The 20,517-nt window shown below is 39.3% G+C and overlaps 1 protein-coding gene across 1 annotated transcript in view; it reads left to right on the top strand.

Annotated features, from left to right (window-relative positions):
- Nucleotides 1-6,547: 6,547 nt before the first annotated feature.
- The window catches only part of LOC135710372 (ethanolaminephosphotransferase 1), a 33,401-nt gene continuing 19,431 nt past the window's right edge, over nucleotides 6,548-20,517 (top strand). Inside the window, exon 1 of the mRNA XM_065232930.1 lies at nucleotides 6,548-7,080. Within this exon, the coding sequence (XP_065089002.1) occupies nucleotides 7,027-7,080 (54 nt within the window). The 5' untranslated portion in view covers nucleotides 6,548-7,026. The remainder of the gene's footprint in view (nucleotides 7,081-20,517) is intronic.

The following is a 20,517-nucleotide window of genomic DNA, read 5'->3' as shown; positions in this document are numbered from 1 at the left end:
GTTGTTAGATACGTATTATTCTTAACTGTTATCTTAGTTTGAATCAACGTAGATGTTAGGTATAAACAAACTAAATTTTAAGTTGGGTAAATACCAACCTAAAAGATATTTGGAAACGAACCAACATATTAGTTTGTCACTTCTGATGTCATCGCTCGTTTGCTTTTATCTTCGATTTGTTTTGCTTGAAATTGTATGTTTGCTGGCTGCATCTAAATCGTTTTCAATCGCAAGTCGCATTTATACAAGGTAATGTGTTTAATTTTCAGTGAAATTAGTGAATACTCGCCTAAATAATCTACCTCAAGGCCGAGGGGGGCGACACATCTAAATCTCAAGTTTAGATGCTCAACAAATCTCACACTAGCGAATCAATCTCCGAAAAATCTTCTCTCATTTTTCACATCTACTTGCATCGGTCATCATCTTTTTGCAGGAAATCTCCAGAATCGTCATCAATCTTCTTTTTATCTACTCAGCGTGCGCGCAGCTAGCCACAGCAAAACACAATCTTTTTTGCATCGTAGATAGAGTCGTCCCCCTCGCTCAAGGCAAGAAAATATGTTTTCGGTAAAGGTAGCCCACTGTTCGAGAAGAAAACCATTTACAAAAGACGATTTGAATGACTTGCTACTGATCTAGGAGGCTGCTGCAGCATGATGGTAAAACTTTTATCTTGCGAGTTATCTTTTTACATCCGGATTACGTAAAAGTAGCTATTACAAAACTTAGAACAGAAACAGAAATGTATTTGATAAAAACATTATTGTATTTGCCAAGGAATATCTCATGTCTAAAGCCTAGTATACAGATCGACGCGAAACGAAAATTGAAGCACGCGAAAAATCATAAAATTTCGCTAGCGAAAAAGGTTGTGAAAAAATTTTTTGTGGAACATTTTCCAGTTTCCTTTTTTTGCAGTGTGAAACGAAATCGGTCAGTTTACACCTCCGGTGAAGTGAAAATCTGACAGATACGCTCTTTCTCGAAACGTCAACTTTTCGCTTACCTGCTGCTCTTTTTGCTAGCGCTGCATGCGCGAAAAAAAATGAACGTAAGCGAAAAAGATACGATCCACAAAATAAGATTTCGCTGGATCGTATCTGTTTACAGTTCAAAGCGAAGCGAAATATTTGCCAATTGCGTTTTTCACGCAGGTGAAAAATGTAGTATTTTGTATGAGATTTTCGCTTCGCTTCGATCTCTAAACAGGCCTTAATTAATAAAATAAATCCCAGTAAAATCTTCAACTGTCCATGATCTATGGAATACGACTGTTTTGCTTACATCGGCAGTCTAGATATATGAAAGAAAACACTAAAATACAGGGGTAATAAAAAAAATTTTGGTTGTATCAAACGAGATCGTTGGTTACTTGTAGCATTTCGTTGTTTATTTCAACCAACGAGTTAATTGGCATTGAACTAAACTTTGTTTGGAATTAACTATATGATTTGTTTGAATTTACCTATGTTTTATCAGCTGTCAAAATCAAACAACCAACATTATGGTTATTTAAAACAAATGTTTGTTGAATTTAGGTTGGAAACAGAAACAATAAACAACCTCACATTTTAGTTTATTTCAAACATCAAAGTTTGTCAGGGTAAACTAAAGATATGTTTGTGCAATTTTCGACATGGAAATTTGGTTGAAGCAACCTAAAATATGGTTGTTTTTACCATAGTTTTCTCTCCGTGTGTAATTATTTACAGATATCTGTGAAAAATTCGCAGATATTTGTGAAAAATTACAGGAAATCTGCAAAACTGTTAACCGAACGTTCAGCTGTTCAGATTTCGGTAAAATTTTACAGATTTCTGTAAAAAATTCTAAATGTGATTGCGCATTTTGCAACTTACTGGACTCCACACTTTGAAAGTGCGGGGATGAAATAAGTGCGGGCCATGCGTATGAAAGATAGAGTTGTCAAAGTGACACATTTTTGTTCGGAATCAAAACAACAACAAAGTGTCTGTTTTGGTTTTTGTTGTTGTTTTGATTTCAAGATCTTACACTCTCATTGCATTCTACTCGAAACACGTGTTAAAATAATTTTGCAAAATACTTGCAATTTTGCAAACAATTCTAAATTACTTATTTGTGAACAATTATATGGTTTTCCAAGTATGAATTAGATTGAAAATGATTTTGAGACGTGTTTAAATTCAAATGGTACACCTTCTTTTGTTTCCAAATGTGTTAAACTCAATAGCTTTCTATGCGTGAAATAAATATTAAATATATTAATAAATATTAAAATATTCCCAAAAATCCAGTCACCACTGCAACAGACAATATGAAATTGTGAAAAGGTGATTTTTCGGAAGTGAGTTTTTAGAAGTGAAGCAGTGAACATGGAGCAGCTATACAATAGGCTGGATGGCTATATTACATTTAAAGAGCAACCCTAATAAAAAATAACCATAAAAGAGATCTTAACGACGTGTTTGGGGTATCATCCAAACCATTTTTGGGATAGTTTACCCATCAGTTTTACAGTTCGTTTATGGTATTTGTTTATTAGGGAAATTTTCATTATGTCTAAAGTAACATTCGTACCGATCCCAGAAAAATAAAGTTTTGTTTTGATGACCGAAAAGTTATTCGGAATTAAACACATATAATCTCATAGTGATAGCAATGTTCAACATATAAAGCAGGGTTTTAATCATACAAAGCAGGGTTTTAATCATACAAAGCAGATCGCTAGCTTTCATGCTAATCGTTTTTTAGTCAAAAGTTATTACACGTCGTTTGGTGGCCCCCTAATTTTACTTAAGCAAAGTGTATTTACAAGGATATTCGGGAAAATTATCAATCACATCTCCTTACCTGCAGCCCATTCAACATTTTAGGACCACCAAATCTTCTTATCAACAAACAGTTCGATTTATTCACTTTAATAATGAGAAAGCAAAACGACGAACGTACATTTTTCACGAGTTTCTCTGCGCTGTTACTTAAAACAAACGGCATCTCCATAGAAATCGGGTGACTTAAGTAACATCGAAAAATATTTTGATCGGAAGGTAATTACGTCAAAAAGCAATTGGGTTGTTTAGGGGTATTGAGGTTAATACATATTCGTTATCTGCATTAAAAATGGAACCAAAATTCAAAATTTCATCAATATTGGTACACTAAAACTATTTTAAATATGTACATTTTTTTTCTTTATTACCGGGATGTGTAGCCGTAGGCTAGTTCATCACGTTATAAGTTCGATTACATTAGCAAAAATCACGATCTTAGCACCCCTCGGTGGGACTTTGTATGGGAGCGGGCTGTCAACGAATAGATTTAGTGTCATCGATCAAAAATTAAAATATTGATTTAAAAATCGAGATGAATATCTACGGGATTGATAAAAATATCTTTGTGCTAAAAAAACGCAGCTCTATCAGATGATGTATAAAAATCTGTATATTTTTCGAAGTTAAGCAACCCAATTTACTAGTAAATAAATTTAAAAATGGGATGTGATCCTATATTCCGGCAGTAGCCAGCAGCCCGGAAAAAAAATAACCATACAATTACATTCAAATATACATTCACAACAAAATCTATTGCCAACAATCGGTCTTATGGTATGTATTAGTATTAGTAGCAAGTATTTTTTTCTTCCTTGATTTTTTTTCCGTGGTGAGCACCAATGCTACCGACGCCAGAACGGCAGCTACCACACCTGAACCCTACCTATCGACCCATCAACTCATGAACCGGGGACCAACGGCTTTACTTCCCTTATGTCTCAGAACATCCTGGCGGTTGTCGTGATTTTCAGCGGGCCTGTCGGGTGCCTTCACAAAATGGTGTTGCTCCATGGTGTCAGGTGTGGGATGTCTCAAGTCTGAGGGAGCCTTACTGGGTGTCCCGCCGCCCAGTACTGTCCGGATGACCACTGGGTTGTGATTCCAGATCGCTTTGGGGCCGTGAGGTAAACTCAAGGAAACCCTCAGCTGGCCGAAGCGTATCGCTCACTGTTCGTCGGCCACGGCTGCTGCTTTCCTCTCCGTCCGCCGAGCAGATCCGCCACGATTGTGGCACCGTCTGGGTATACTGGGAGTTCGCTGAATGGGGATTGCAGATCGCAGTGAGGTAAACTCAGAAAAACCCTCAGCTGGCCAAAGCGGTTGCTGCCTACCGATTGAATGAACCCGGGTGGGGCACTGCTGCTTTTAGGGAGATGTGCTCTCCTCGCCGTCCGTCAATTGAATGAGCCCGAGTGGGGCACCGCTGCTGCTTTTATGGAGATGTGCTCTCCTCGCCGTCCGTCAATTGAATGACGGGAAAATGATAATGCTTGCTCTTATAGTATTTGCTTTGCTACTGATTAAGCCGTCAACCAATCGTAATCACCCAATTTTCGGAGGACACAAACAGATGTGATTAAACAGTAAGTTTACTTTTAGTTGCTAATTCATATTTTATTATTATTTATATTATTATGATTACACAGCATCACTTTCCTACAGCGGTGACGACTGGGATTGAACCCAGGCCTGCTGGGGTGAGAGGTAATCACGCTTACCACTACACCACCGGCGCTGCTATGCAAGTAAATTTGAAATATTGTTATTGCAATAGATCTACGATACGTCGCATATAGTATGAATTTTCAAAAATAGAAAAACCATAACATTAATGAGAAATGGTTTAAGTTTGTTCTGGAACAATTGATTTTTGTATGGTTAAGATATATAACAACCCCTTCTTTATTAGAGTGACTTTCAGTCAGTGGCTGGTTCGTCACTTAAATAACAACCCCCTTGTTCTGTTGTTGATTTCTCAATTTACCATTGATCCCAGTCTGGAAACAATAAATTTTATGGATATTTTATCGGTGTGATCAATACGATTTATTGTAAATGCAATAATTTATATTGCATGTAATAAATAAAACATCAAAAAATGTTATCCGCTCCTAGGCGATAAAGTCAAGATCACAGGTATGAAAATGAAACTACAATGTGTTGAATCGGAACCTACCTAACTAATAAAAACCGAAGATTTAAGTAAACTAAAGGAGAAAAATCTATACAATTCTCTAATAAGGAGACTGCACATTGTAGTCGAAATACGCATCTGTCATGCACACAAAAAAAAAACATTTGCAGATTTAAAAAAAACGTTGTTTAAAATAAGAGTACGCATTAGTTCTTTTTGATAGAGAGTTCATAGCTTTCCCTGCAAATGTTTAGTAACATTCACATCAAGAGCTTGGTCATAATTTAATTTTAAAAGGTGCTCCTCTCGTCCAAACTTTTTAAATTTAAAATCCAAAGCATTTCGTGTTTAATGTAAAAATCTGCTTATTTTGTAGGATCAAATAAATACTTTCCAAATAAAAGTGTTGACATTCGAGATAATTGTCATGTACTCTCATAATAATTGCACGCTAGTGTGCGTGCGTTAAACGTCACTAATCTCTATTGTCCACTCAAAAAATATTGAAATCTAAATAGTATAAAAGTTACGCTAAATAGCAACTCTCCGTACCGACGCAAAGGTCGGTATAAAGGGAGAGAATGCAAACTTAGTATAAAAATGGTTTATGCGTGCCGTAGTATAAAATCGAAACATACTTACAATCAGGGTTACTTCCACTCACTTGCTATAAAAAAATGTTTTTCGGAATTATGAAATCATGCTATAGTATAATGCTAATTAGTACTAATAAGTTACAAGAAGAGGTCATGAAATATATGTTTGACACATAAAATCTGTCAATATTGCTTTCAGTGCGTCACAATCAGCGATTTTACGACTCGTGAGCGCTCACTCTGAGTGAACGCTCACGAATCATAAGATCGCTAATTGTGACGCTCTCAAAGCGAAATTGACAGGTTTTATGAGTCAAGCACATACTTTACTATCTCTTCTTGTTACTTACAAGTACAACATGGCATTATTGCATCTAATGATTGCATAATTACGAATAATATTTTTTTATAGCAAGTGAGTGGAAGCAACCCTGCTTACAATGCATAGATACGGTTTATTCAAGAGAATGTATTTTTCGCTTCTTTATTTTATTCATGGTAAATATTATTGTTTTCAAATGAAAATAAAAATTGTCTCAGGAAGCTTTTTTCATTAGTTTATTTTTTTTATTAATAATATTAAAAAAAAAATACTTACAATTTCGATGCTGCCCAGCAGATTACAGGCTCAGTAGAAATCCGCTGGGACAAAGCCCTTCACCAGCACGAAGCTCCGAAGGAAATCCAGATGTTCTTATTCCTGTCATTTTAGTAAACACTGATCGAATTCCACTCTGTTATTCGGACTTAGTATAATTTTGACGAAAATTTTAATCGAACCAATGTATAAATTTTGAAAAACCATAAAATGCATAAAATTTAATCTATATTCGTTTTGTAATATTTTTGAATGACCGTTTTTCGTTTTTTTTGCGGTGTAGCTGCACCGGTTTAAAGGGCGACCACAGTCTGGTCACCCTGGTGAACGCTGCACCACGCACACCATAAAAATAACGAAACTGTCAGTTGGCAGCAAAAGCCAGGAAAAATCCCAACGATTGTATGCTCTGCTGCGGTGCGGATTTGCGTGCGTGCGATTGAACGTTTTTCTCCCGTGATAATAATTCAAATAACTACTATTGTGTGAAAAGTGGTAGTATGTTCTCCAATAATTCAATTAACATCAAGTGCGACAAGTGAACGTTACCGGTCACCCGACAGATGTTCTATTCATTCGCGAAAAGAAGACTAGTGCAGTGCAGGTTGGTAGAGTGAGAAGGGACCGACCTCGGCCCCGGCGTTCGCATTCTGCGGAATCCTTTTTCCCTTCCATTCCTGTCGTCAGTCAACCTGCCCTCCGTCGCCCACGCGCGTTTCTGCGTCTTACCCGACTGCGCCTGTCGTCGCTCGACGGAACGGAAGTGACAAAAGTTTAAAAACCCTTAGCATTAAAGGGGGACTATAGAGAGCGCACTGGGAACGTGATCGCTGGGAAGCTGGATTGTCCGGTGTACGGAAGTTGTAGACATAATCGACCATCATGGCTAGTGGATATCTCACCAAGGAACACCTCACGGGGTTCGATAATTACAAGGTAGGTCAAGGTGGTCTTTATTTTGGCATGTAAATCGCAAAACATGGTTTTGCTTTGGAGCTGGATGGTGTCCCATTTGGAAAATTATGTAAGACTGATTATATGCTGTGCTGTTGTTTTTCGATATATATGTATAGATAAAGAGGCCGGTAGAACGGTCCGGATGGGGTAGGAAATTACAATCAGGTGTTCACTCGACACCGCAATAATGAGGCGACAGACGGGAATTTTAATGACTCATGTTGTGTTGCTGTTTATGTTTTAAAACGCATGCATCGGTAACGTTTTGAGCTACCCATTGACTGAAAATTAAAAATAAAATCCGTAAAAATTAGTAATGAAGCGCCTTTGCAGAAATGATTACATTTATTACTGCCACTCTGGCAAATTGATGCCATAAAGCTGCCCTGCTTATAGTTGGAGGGTGAAATATCGATCAAATATTTAATATTAGATTTAGTGACAATCGAATTATTTTTAGAATTATTGTCGATTGATGCAGGCCGCCTACCTTTTATAATTCTATAATCAATATCTATGCTTATAATAAGAGATTTTCATTATATTATTGACCGCCTGTTTTTGTTTAACATAGTTCAAAGATCCTGGAGTTGATCTGTAATTCTCGCTATTTTCAATGTTTCAAAAGTTTCACAGGTTCTGGAGTTTGGAAGTTTAAAAAGTCTTTGTACTATCAGAATTCTACGATGTTTCTAAAAACTCTAAAGGGCCACCCACATTAGATCCGTTTGCGTTGCGTTGACGTAAATTTAACAGTTTGACAATAGATTTAGCTGTCACTTTGCCGCAATGCGTGCAATCTAATGCTGAACTTCCAGAGTTTTAAAAGGTTTTGCAGCTCTTGATGAGCTGGGGGATTTCGTAATTTATGAGAATTTCTTGGAGTTCTTGGATTTCTTGGAGATCTCTAGTGCCGTATTAACGGTAGGGCGATGGTGGGCTAAAACTAGGGGGCCCACCGCTCAGGGACATTAAAAACTTGAAACAATAAATCATACAAGTTAATAATATAAAAAGAGAAAGAAAAGCTATTACATTTAAGGTGGGGCAAGAGTGCCACCTCCAATAATTTTGAAAATAAATAGTTGTATATAAATGTTTTTTTTAATGCGTTTATTTTTCCAAGCTCATTTGCCGTAGCTTTGCGAAGCCGATATCCATCGTTTGAGTTACAAAATTACTTAAAACTAACGTTAATAAAGCGGGGGCCGATTACTCGCGGCTATCTCGAGGTTAGGGGTAACAAATGGATGGCAGGGTAGGGATTGAGAACACAAGGTTTGGAGAGCAATGTGCTCTTGATCTAGAATTAAGCGATTCATGGGGGTACACCGATGGAGACCTAGCAGCTTGAGAGAACACAAGTTGTCACAAACTTCTAAATTCTCAGATCGATCCGTTTTAAAAAAACATAAATTAAATTAAAATAATCGAGATCTCGGCTCGCCAAGATGTCTCTAACGGGCCGTAAAGGTTGTTTTCCTCGGGCCCTGAGGTATGCGGATAACTCGGATCCAGCAACACAATGGAGGGTGCATGACCAAAGCACGTGGTCGATATCGTGATAGCCACTACCACAAGCGCACAAATTGCTGCCTGCGAGCCCGATTCGGAAGAAATGCGAGTCTAACGAGTAGTGATTAGACATGAGCCTTGACATGACACGTATAAAGTCACCATGGCTTGTTCGATACCTGTGGGAGAATAGAATGCAACCATCTTCCCAGATCACTCTCATTCCATTTTTGTTGCCAGTTGGTGAGGACGTGCTGACAAAAATTCCGCAAAGGCGATTTGTCGATCAAAAATATCGCCTTCCATAGCGCCCACCTTAGCTAGCGAGTCCGCTTTCTCATTACCCGGAATTGAGCAATGAGATGGGACCCAAACTAAGGTGATAGTATAGGAGCAATTAGATACAGTACTCAATTTAGCTCGGATTTCGCTCAGGAAATACGAGGAGTGCTTCATCGGCCTCATTGATCGAATAGCCTCCAACGAGCTAAGGCTATCAGTAAAAATAAAATAATCAGATGGTAGTGAGGCAATTTGCTCTACTGCGTAGAATATGGCTGCTAGTTCCGCAACGTATACGGAACAGGGTTTTTGCAGTTGATATGAGGCGCTATGAAATTCGTTGAATACTCCAAATCCAGTGGAAGCGTTTATAGTTGATCCATCTGCGAAAATACTTTTATTGTTACTGACATGGTGGTACTTGTTTACAAAAATTAAGGGAACAACCATCGACCGATGGTGATCTGGTATTTCACGGATTTCTTGCAACATGGTCAGATCAAAATTTACAGAGGAACTATAAAAGTCTTGGAGGCAAACACGAGAGGAATTGAATGAAGGAGGGCCAATCTCCAGCGTCATGTACTCGTAATAGAGACTCATGAATCTTGTTTGATGATTTCTGTCGAGCAGCTTCTCTAAGTTTTCTATTACCAATGGGTTCATTACTTCACAACGGATAAGAAACCGGAAGGATAGTTCCGCGAAACGATCTGTCAGTGGGAGAACACCCGCGAGTACTTCGAGGCTCATCGTATGCGTCGCGTGCATACAGCCAAGCGCGATTCGGTGGCAACGGTATTGAACCCGTTGCAGCTTCAAGATATGTGTTTTCGCCGCGGATTGAAAGCAGAAGCTACCGTACTCTAGAACCGACAAGATGGTTGTTCGATACAACCTGATCAGATCTTCCGGGTGTGCGCCCCACCAAGTTCCAGTAATTGTACGAAAAAAAATGATTCTTTGTTGGCATTTTTGTTTGACATACGCAATATGTTTTCCCCACGTGCTTTTGGAATCGAACCAGACGCCTAAATACTTGAAAGATATACTTTGAGTGATTGTTCTACCCTTTAGTTGAAGCTGTAACTGTGCAGGATGATGCTTCCTAGAAAAAACAACCAGCTCAGTTTTCTCCGGAGAGAATTCGATATCTAGCTTCATAGCCCAAGTAGACAAATTGTCTAAGGTATCTTGCAATGGTCCTTGCAGGTCCGGTGCATTTGGCCCGGTGACGGAAACAACGCCATCATCTGCAGATTGCCTTAGCGAGCAATTTTCATCAAGACAACCATCAATGACTTTTACATAAAAATTATAAAGAAGGGGGCTTAAACATGAACCCTGGGGAGACCCATGTAACTAATTCGTGAAGTTGTCGAGTTTCCATGAGAGAAGCTCATATATTTCTCAGACAACAAGTTGCTCAAATAGTTGTTCATAATTGGTGAAAGCCCACTATCGTAGAGTTTATCCGAAAGGACATCGATACAAACAGAATCAAAAGCCCCCTTAATGTCCAAGAAAACTGAACCCATTTGCTGTTTTTGCGCATAGGCCAGTTGAATTTCAGTTGAAAGCAACGCAAGACAGTTGCCTCTCCGAAATCCAAATTGCCTATCTGAAAGTAAACCATTCGACTCGACCCATTTGTCGAAAATTGAATCATTTTCTCCAACAATTTCCGTATACAGGACAGCATCGCGATTGGACGGTATGAGTTATAATCCATCGCGGGATTACCGGGTTTTCGATTGGCGATAACTCTTACTTGCCTCCAGTCATCCGGAACAATGTTGTGCTCTAGAAATTGATTGAATAAGTTCAACAAGCGTCTCTTCGCGACGTCTCACAGTGGCCGGAGGCCGGACGAAACCCAAAATTTTTTTTTTGTTATTTTGAGTATTTTATAATTTTCCAAGCTTTCTTACACTTTGAATAACGTTGTCGCAAAGTTTCATGACTATTGGATGTTATTTTGAATTTTGACAGCACTTTGAAGGCTGCGGTGTCAACAAATTTTAATGATTTTTGGTTCAAAAACTACATTTTTAAGGCTCACTTCAAATGGCTGTTACTCTTCCAATTTTAAACCGATTTGAGCACAACAAGTTTCATTTTGAAGTTTGATGGATAAACTTATTGTTCCATTCAAACCCATCCGTTTAGATTACTCTAAACTATGGAAAATGTTGATAATGTATGGTTAGTGGTATGATGAAACCTTATTTTTTTTGCAAATTCGTACTGTACAATCTTCTGAAACAGTCCGAAAAGGTCACATGATATACATTCTATAGGAAATTTCCTCAACTTTTTGAATTTATGCATCCCGACTTGCCCCTAGTTGCCCCAAGGGGTTAAAAACATATTTTAACCCTGTAACACCCAAGCCTGCTTTTTGGCAAGGTACGCTTAAACTGCTGGGACCAAACATATTGAATTTTCTACCAAATGGTGTGCACATGGTTAGAAAGATACATTGTTTATCTATCATTTCCATGAACATTTCAAGATAATCCGATGCAAAACCTTTCTGCTAAGTTATGATGAAAACAAATATTCGATGATTTTCTGAAAAATTATTATTTTTCAGATTTTGTCTGTAAAAAGTAAATTTTAATTTACCAGAATTCGCTCATTAATTCTAGACGCAACTGGCAAAATTTGGTGAAAACCTGTGCTATAGTATGCAAGAAATTAAAAAAAAACAAATCTTTTTTTACGAAAACTGCTCTAGACCAGCCGAATTGATCTAGATCAAAAAAAATATGTCAATTGTTCATATTTTCATGAAGGCCTATCGAAAGAAATTATATAGAATCAAATAAAAAATTTGGACATACGAGAGTTAATATAAAATGACCGGTATGGAGGACCATGGTGATTAGAAATTCAGAAGTAAATAGACATGTTACAAAAGGATTGGGAAGGGTATCCATTCAGTTTATATGTTTTTTATCGATTTTTTTTTCAAAAGTGGTTCATTTTGGTTTCAGTTAAGCTAATTTTATTAAGAAAAATAATGGTGTCTTAAAAATACTACTTTCACTCTTAGTCTTTTATAACACTAGCATTATCCTTACTACTTAATCGTCATCTTCATCAAAGATCAACAAATCTTGCACTTCCTTTGGGAAATCACTTTTCGGTTTCGGCTTGTTGTGTCGGAAACTGGATACAACTGGATCTGATGCAACCAACAATCAATGAAAGATGTCAATTATTGTCCGTTCACGGGATCCTTTCCAAGAATGGCTTTCACGCATTCGACGAATCTCCTTGTTCATGCTTTCTTGGGCCTCTTCAGAGAGCATACCGATTGGAATTGAAGATTGGTCGATAATTTCACTTCCATGAATCAGTAATTTATGAACTGTTGTTGGCATGTGATACCAACTATACAGTTTTACGTAGTGGTGAGCTGTTTCCGTCGCGTATGACTTGAATTTTGAAACATCAATGCTCTCACCACTAGAAATCGCTGTTAGTAAAGTCCGAAATCGCAGTATCAAATCCAAATCAATTCCTGTAATCTCCGAAGATACTTGTGCATTGGCGAAGAATCGTCTAGCCGTATTACCATTGTTGCTGGTGCCAAATCCTGAACGCGGTTTGTCGATGTGTAAACCCAGTCTATTGAAGAATTCATCTTGTATGCGCTTTTTGGCACGGTTGAATTGTTCGATATGAGAAGTTTTCACCCATTTGCAGAAACTGAGCCGATAAGCGATATGCAACAGGCACTCAAAACATCTTATCCAGCAATGTAGACTGCTTAGACCCAGATCTAAGAATTGAGTAACAGGCTTTTTCAACATTTTGTCAATTTCGTTGAATTCCGCTGACGTTGATTTACACAAGTAGCATCTTTGGGCGGATGTTGTGTGTGTTACGGCATTGATGGTTTTACCATCTACCATACTCATGATAAGCTCGAATGTGACACTGAATTCTGTGTCGTTAATTGTTAAAACAAACGGGTGCAACTTTGCGATTTCGGTATTCATCCGATCATATTCTTGACGGGTTGTGTCACTAGTTTCCTTAGCTAATTGTATTGAAACTGGTCGAAAGTATCGGGTTGACGATGGATAACAGTTTTCCCAAATTACATTTACCCCTTCAACCAATTTCAATGGAACAAGAGATGTCAAGATAACATTAGCGTCTGAGCTACCAGCTTTTTCAAATTTTTGATTGTACTCAGTTAAAGTTGTACCATCCATTCCCCATTTTAGGATAAGACGTAAATCTTTATGACTCCAATTCATATAGTCTGACTCTACAAGATTGATTAATCTTGATGTAGTGTGGTTCAGAAGCTCTTGCAATTCAATTTCGTAATGTACTTCTGAAGAATTGAAATATTGGTTCGAAGGATAACACTTCTTTTTAGCGGCAGTGATTTTGTCATACGATGGGTAGATGTTTTTCGCTGGTTCTCTCACGATATTATAGCTACGCTTTGATAACTTTGCATCGATAAAAATAGCTAATGCTTGTTCATCAGACAACGTTTGTGAAGTGACACCAGTCTTCAGAATGTTTGCAATGTCCCTCTGACCTTCAGACCGCAAAACGACTTCCGTAGCAAACCGCAACTCACCTATGAAAAGTATGAAATAGATATCTTCAAATATTAATATAATGATGGTGGAGTAAAATGAACCTACTAGAGCTACATGTTCGCCGCAAATCTTCAGTTTTGCGACGCTTGACTCGGTTGCAGTTATCGTCAAACTCCTTTGAAGGACGACCACCTTTATTTCTACCTTCCTCTGATGTTGATGAGCTAGGTCCAGAAAGCACAAGAAAATCTTCGAGCCATTCAGCGTTTGCTTTTAAGAAGCGTTCCTTCATCCGTTTTGCGTTGTTCCATCGACGCAAGAACTCTCGATAGAAGATTGAAATATGTTCCTTACATTCTTCATCAATATTTCCAGCATATGTTGCAATGTAGTTAGTAATTGCAGTACGCTTTTCTTCCGAATCCGGTATAGCATAGACCGCTTCCAGTATGTTTTTTCTTTTTAAGAACATTTCTAATTTAATAAAAAACAATCATTAAATGTAAATAATACATTTTTTCAATATAAGATCAATTACCTTTTGGTTTAGAACACATTTTACGACTGCTTGTTTTACTATTTTTTTTTCAATTCCTGCCGGATAAAGTTCACCGGAAACTTCCAGTATCAAAGTCAACACATTTAAACTTTTTAAACTACTCTGGTATTCGGTTGACGTTTGAACAAGCTTCTAGGAACATCCGCATTTTACATAAGAGCAGCACAGTACTTTCTTATGAAATATTTCAGTGTCATACTGAATACCCGAGTAAAACATCTGAAAGAATGTAAATTTTAGTTTATATTGAATATGGAAACAAAGTCCAAATATCGTGTAACGCGAAACATTTAATTTGGTATGGGACGATCCACAAATGACGTAGCATTTTAGAGGGGAGGGGGTTTCAGAAGTTGTGACCAGCCGTGTATTAGGTATGGAAAAATACGCTACGAGGGGGGAGGGGGGACCTAAAATTGATCAAAAATATGCAACGTCATTTGTGTATCTTCCCTATGGAAACTGAAATGTTTCGCTTTACGTAATGTTTAAACGGCCCCTATATTTGATTATTTAAATTATTACCGGATTCGATGACAAGATAAAATGAACTTAAAAATATCATGTGTTGAAATAACTCAATAAATTATCAGTCATTAAATTTATTCTGATCCGAAAGATTATTTCGCACTTTAGGGGGATTAGTTTGCATTTTTATTGGTTGTTGACTTCAAAAATGAACTCAGCACCCAAAAATTAACATAATATGTCATTTTCAGCCAGTTTCATTGACATTTTAGGTTTCGTCCGACTTTTGTTCGCAGTGCCGCCACTGTGCGTCTGGGAGATTTTCAAGCAAGTTGAACTTGATTCTATCCATTCCTGGAGCTGAATATTGTTACATGAAAGGAGAGCAAGTGAGAATTCCACCATCGAAAACGGGGGATCTATTTCGTTATTACCTGACGGACGATCACGAACGTTGGTTTGAACCGACACCGAATCCGGGCAAACTTTCCGCGCGAAGCTGAATAACCAACTGTCCGAGTACACCTTGTCTTCGTTAATCGGTGATGACGCGTTTCGCATTCTCCTGCCGACATTCCAGAAGTCTCTCGCGACAAACCATCGACGAACCGACGCCAGTAACCGCGTTTTTTGGCTTTAATCAAGCCTTTAAACGTTTTCTAGAGGTCGGTGTACCGCTCGAAATCCTCGACCTTACCGTATTTGCGGAAGCGTTTAAACGCGGCGGACTTCTCGCTGTTCGTGTCGGTGCAATCCTTATCCCACCACGGAGTGGGAGGTCGCTTGCGAACGGAAACACCCGTAACACAACACGTTTCGTTTGTGCTCGCAGCGCACAATCGATGATAAGACGCGTTAGAAAGGAGTACCTACTAGTCCAGTGGAGGAAGTGTTTCAACCGATTGACTGGCATCAAGAACCGCGGTCGCGAATTTTCGCCAGTCAATGTTTTTTTGTAAGATCGTACGCGATGTCAACCGAGCGAGTAGAAGATGAACCATTGGTAATAGAAATTTTGATTGGCAAATGGTCACTACCGTAGGGATCTTGAATTACTTTCCACGAGCAATTCAACGATAGTGAACTCGAACAAAGTGCTTATTTTTGCTGGAGGTTTGGCTACTCGTGTTGCATCCCCGGTGTTCAGAATTGTCATTTTGAAGAAGTCGCACATGTCGTATATCAAGGTTGAGGTCTGTACCGTGAGAGTTAAAATCTCCAAAGATCAACCGTGGCTCCGGCATAGCCGTGCAGATATCCGCGAAACTTTGACGAGAGATCGCGGTTCTCGGTGGAAGATATACTGAGGCAATACTGAGGCATTTACCTTGAATATTATCCTGACATGCAACTACTTCAATGCCTGTCACCGAAGGTAGATCGATTCTGTAAAAGGAATGGAGCTCGTTGATACCCAGAAGCACCCCTCCATACGAATCTGCGCGGTCAAGGCGAATAATGTTGAAATCGTGGAAAGCAAGATCGTTGTCTGAAGAGAGCCATGTTTCACAAAGGGAAAATGCTTCAGAAAGTGAGTTGCAGGATGGCCAGCAAACCGGGAAAACCGGGAAAAACCCGGGAATTCGAAGAGTGAACCGAGAAAAATAAATTAGCAATGCCATAGGAACACATTTTTACACCAGGATTTCAGAATAAACTATTAGAATAGAGTGATTCTTCACCAAATGAATGTCTTACTTTATTTACTGCATAATTTTCTTATCTTTCCCGTCTCATTGTTTTTAGAATTTAATCACACAGCAATTTTTCAAATTGATTTTTGTCGTTTCAATTTCAGATGTAAAGTGCATGAGCATTAAAAGAAAATATTGAAGATGCTGGACTTTCGAAACAAATATTTGTAAAACCGAAACTGAACTATTCTTTTCCGGGGTTTTAATTTTTCGTTCTTCAAAATGCTCATGATATGAATTCCAGAATTAACTTGAAGTTCTGCTCTGAATTATCATGGAATTCTTCTGAAATTAACCAGAAAACACTTCGCGTAATAATTACCGTTGAATTCTTTTTGGAATTTCCTTGAAACTCTTACTAAGAATTTGATTGGAATCCTTCTTAGAATTACCTTAAACCTAATCGGAGACTTAGATTCCTTTGAAATTCTTTTCAAAACTTTCTATTCAAAGCAGTAGAAATTCTTTGAAATTTTATTTAGAAACCCCTCGGAGTATTTTAAAGATTTTTTTTCTGATTATCTACAATTTTTTGGCAATCGATTCTGTTGGAGCTCTGTGATGAATTTTTCGCACTAGGGTTGAAATTATCTCCGGAACACTCTTAGAACTCTGTTTCTTGTTGAATTCTCATCATAATTCCCTTGGATTTTTTTTATTTATCTGTCATTTTCCACACGATTCCCATTCACATCTCCTCAGAATCACGTAAGAATTTCCCTTAAAGTTTTTATTTTCAAAACTCCTTTTGAAATTTCCTAAAATTAGCTAAGAGTTTAATTTAGAACTTGCATTCTTCTGCACAGAAATCCCTCCAAATTCATCTAACAATTTCTATAGACTTCATGTCAGAATAATTCTGGAATTCTGTTCAGAACTTCTCCCTTCGAAAATTATGTGGGAATCCTCCTAAATGTTTGTTTGAAATCAACTCTTTGAATACTTTTATTTTTTTACCAAAGTTTGTCCGCAAGTTCTGTAGATTGTTCTGTAATTTGTTATAACCCTTAAAATGCTTCCAAGTATCAGGACAGCAGAAAACGTGAACATAGGGGCATGTTCTTGCTAATTATTCAGCTGGTTTTCTGGCCAAAAAACTGGGACATCTGGGGTTTTAGATGATCCTGGAAGTGATGGAAAGTTCTTGTCATAATTACAAGGTTTAAAACCCGGTGGAATGGGTTTCGGTGCATTTCCGTTACCTCTTGATTTTTCCAAGGTGGAAGGGTGGTCCGTACGAGTGGCCTTACGAGGCTTTTCGGTGGTGTGTTTTTTTGCTCGTTTTCTCGTATTGCCTTTAAAGACAAACGGACTACCCTCACCGACCTTTGAGTCAGAGTCTAGATCATCAACTGACAAAATGGAGATGAAGCGGTATTCTTCAAGAGTTCTGCTATTGTTCTCTTGGAGCGAGCTTACAGAGACCGCTTTATTTTGTCTCCCTGCTGTTTATACCTCGGGCAGTTAGTCAGGGCATACAGGCTCTCCTTGCAGTACACGCATTTTGGAGGAGCACCGCAAGGGCCCTCTTGATGTTGCTCACCACACTGATCGCAGCGTGGTTTGTTCGAGCAGTAGTCCGATGTGTGACCAAGTTGTTTACATTTCGAGCAGTTCATTACCCGAGGTACAAACAGACGTACAGGCAGCCGAACCTTGTCAATAGCGACGTAGTGAGGTAACGCTGAACCGGAATGGTCACACGAAACGAGTTTGACAAGGAATACGATTTGTTTGAGCCTACGATGGATACTGACTGCATTTGAAGGCAGTCCAATATTTTCACCTTCGGCAGAGCACGGTTTTTAAAGATTCCGAAGGAATCGGGACCCATGAAATCATCACTAGTCGAACTCGCTTTGGTGACCACTCCTTCAATTTCTACCTCACTACTGGTTATGTAGACTCGGTATTCCAAAGAAAAAAGCTCGCACGCAACAATTTGGTTAGCCTGCTTCCGCGCAGTTTTATTGGTGTCACCTTGAAAATATCGGTAACGGCCGAAAAATGTGTTGTTAGATCCTTAGAGATCCTCGGAATGTTCAAAGGTTTTTGTTTGGGCCGGAAAAAAAACAACCCATGGGCCTTTCGAGGCTTCTGGGAAAACCTTTAGGCTCTGAGACAACTAGCGCGGAGGGTGCTAAGTGCCTCGTTCCACCAGTAAACTGGACGCTGTCTGTTATTTGGCTTCAGTTTCCTCGTCACGTGCTCTCACTAACGTTTTTGTCAGCCCGTCCGCGTTCAGAACCACGGGGCTCCTTTCCACACGGAGTGCCTCAACGAAAAGATCCTTGTCGAAAGCCTTCGTCTTCCACTTCCGGTCACAAGTTCTCGCCCTCCGTACTGCCACAGAATTCCGTTGACCGATGCCATATCGTATCGCCTGATGGTCGCTATGGGTATATCCTTCGCACATTCTCCAATCCATGTTTGCCACCAACGACGGACTGCAGAAAGTAACGTAGATAATGGATTCCCGGCCATCTCTGCGAAAAGAGCTGCTGGTGCCTTCGTTGGCGAGCATAACTTCCAGTTTTGCCAGAGCTTCCAGCAGAGTGTGCCCTCTTGCATTGAAACACCTGCTTCCCCACTCCACTGCTCAAGCATTGAAGTCTCCTCCGATGACTACCGGTCGTCGTCCGATCAGCTCTTCGGTAAGCCCATGCAGCATCTCATGGAACTGCTCCATCGTCCATCTGGGGGGTGCGTAACAACTACATATGAAGATTCCGTATGAGTTCGCAACCACTTTTTGAATAGGGTATCTGTCCATTACTTGTATAGCCGCCATCCCAGCTCTATCCGCCACCCAGTTACCGTTATCGGGAGGGACTCAATACGGTTCCGCAATAACTGCAACGTCGCACTTTGTTTCTGTTATCGACTGCCACAACAGTTGCTGTGCAGTGTCAGTGAAGTCGAAAGCCAGAAATAAGTTATCTGATGAACATTTGGAAAACTTGCTGCGTATTGCATCATCATGTATTAAAGCGACCATCCCTCTACAACGGGGGAATTTGGTAAAGAGAGATGATCAACCCGATTTGTACCTTCCTCAAAGCTGTCCTTGCTCGCTTTCTACTCTCTATATACAATTTTTACACTGCCGTACTCTAACGGAACTATCAACTCTATACTTTCATCTCCTCATCTATCGTATAAAAATTACCAGTCTTAGTCTGTTATTTGAAATTAGTATCTTCAACTAAAGAAAAATTAACGGCGCCGGTGGTTTAGTGGTAAGCGTGATTACCTCTCACCCCAGAAGGCCTGGGTTTAATCCCAGTCGGCGCCGCCGGGATGTTCTGAGGCATAACATCTCTGATCACGCCTTCTTTCGGATGGGAAGTAAAGCCGTTGGTCCCCGGTTCATGAGTTGATGGGTCGATAGGTAGGGTCCAGGTGTGGGAGCTGCCTTCCTGGCACGTCGGTAGCATTGGTGCTCAGCACGGAGAACAAGATCGACGGAAAAAACAAACCAAAGGAAAAAAAAAAAAACTAAAGAAAAATTGATTATTTGATTCTTTATTAAAAAAAAATTTCAGCATACATAGGTAAGCCAGTTTAAAAAATAAAAATAAAAATTGTGCGGCCCGCGGTGTGATCGGAAAAACAAATATTTGACCCGCGACGTGCGTTAGGTTGAACACCACTGCTCTAGGGTTTCGATCTTTGAAATGTTGGAACTCTTTCATTATCAATTCAATTGTATTGCACATTGAATCACACTACTGTTAATCGTTCCGATGTCGACTTCTCCTGCAGTTGACAGTTCGGTTGACCGAGTGCAGTGAAAACTTTTGGCAGCGCCACCTTGACGTGGAGAGTCCAGCTGTAAAGATGTGAGGGGAGCATGACGGTATGGCAAGCGGTGGATTTGTTTTAAGGTGATTGTGTGTTTACTAAAACAGTAATAAAGTGAACTTTTTGTTCATTTCGTCCTATTCTTTCATCATAATGATTTTTCTTCCCTTGATTTGTTTTCCGTCGATCTTGCTTTCCGTGCTGAGCACCAATGCTACCAACGACAGGTAGAAAGCTCCCACTCCTGAACCCTTCCTATCGACCCATCAAAATGATGAACCGGGGACCAACGGCTTTACATCCCTTCCGAAGAAAGACGTGATCAGATATGTTATGCCTCAGAACAGCCCGGCGGCGCCGACTGGGATTGAACCCAGGCCTGCTGGGGTGAGGGATAATCACGCTTACCACTACACCATCGGCACCGCCAATCATAATGATGTACAGATAAACTTTCTATCTGTACTTAAAGAACTTTTTACAAACCTAATACACAGGCAAGATCAACTACACTTCCGAGAAG

This window comes from Ochlerotatus camptorhynchus, unplaced genomic scaffold (assembly GCF_037179485.1).
Source record: "Ochlerotatus camptorhynchus isolate MF236.1 unplaced genomic scaffold, CSIRO-AGI_Acam_v1.1 ptg000379l, whole genome shotgun sequence".
NCBI lineage: Eukaryota > Metazoa > Arthropoda > Insecta > Diptera > Culicidae > Ochlerotatus > Ochlerotatus camptorhynchus.
The sequence above is the reverse complement of the archived record's forward strand: the minus strand, read 5'-3'. Positions and strand labels throughout refer to the sequence as shown.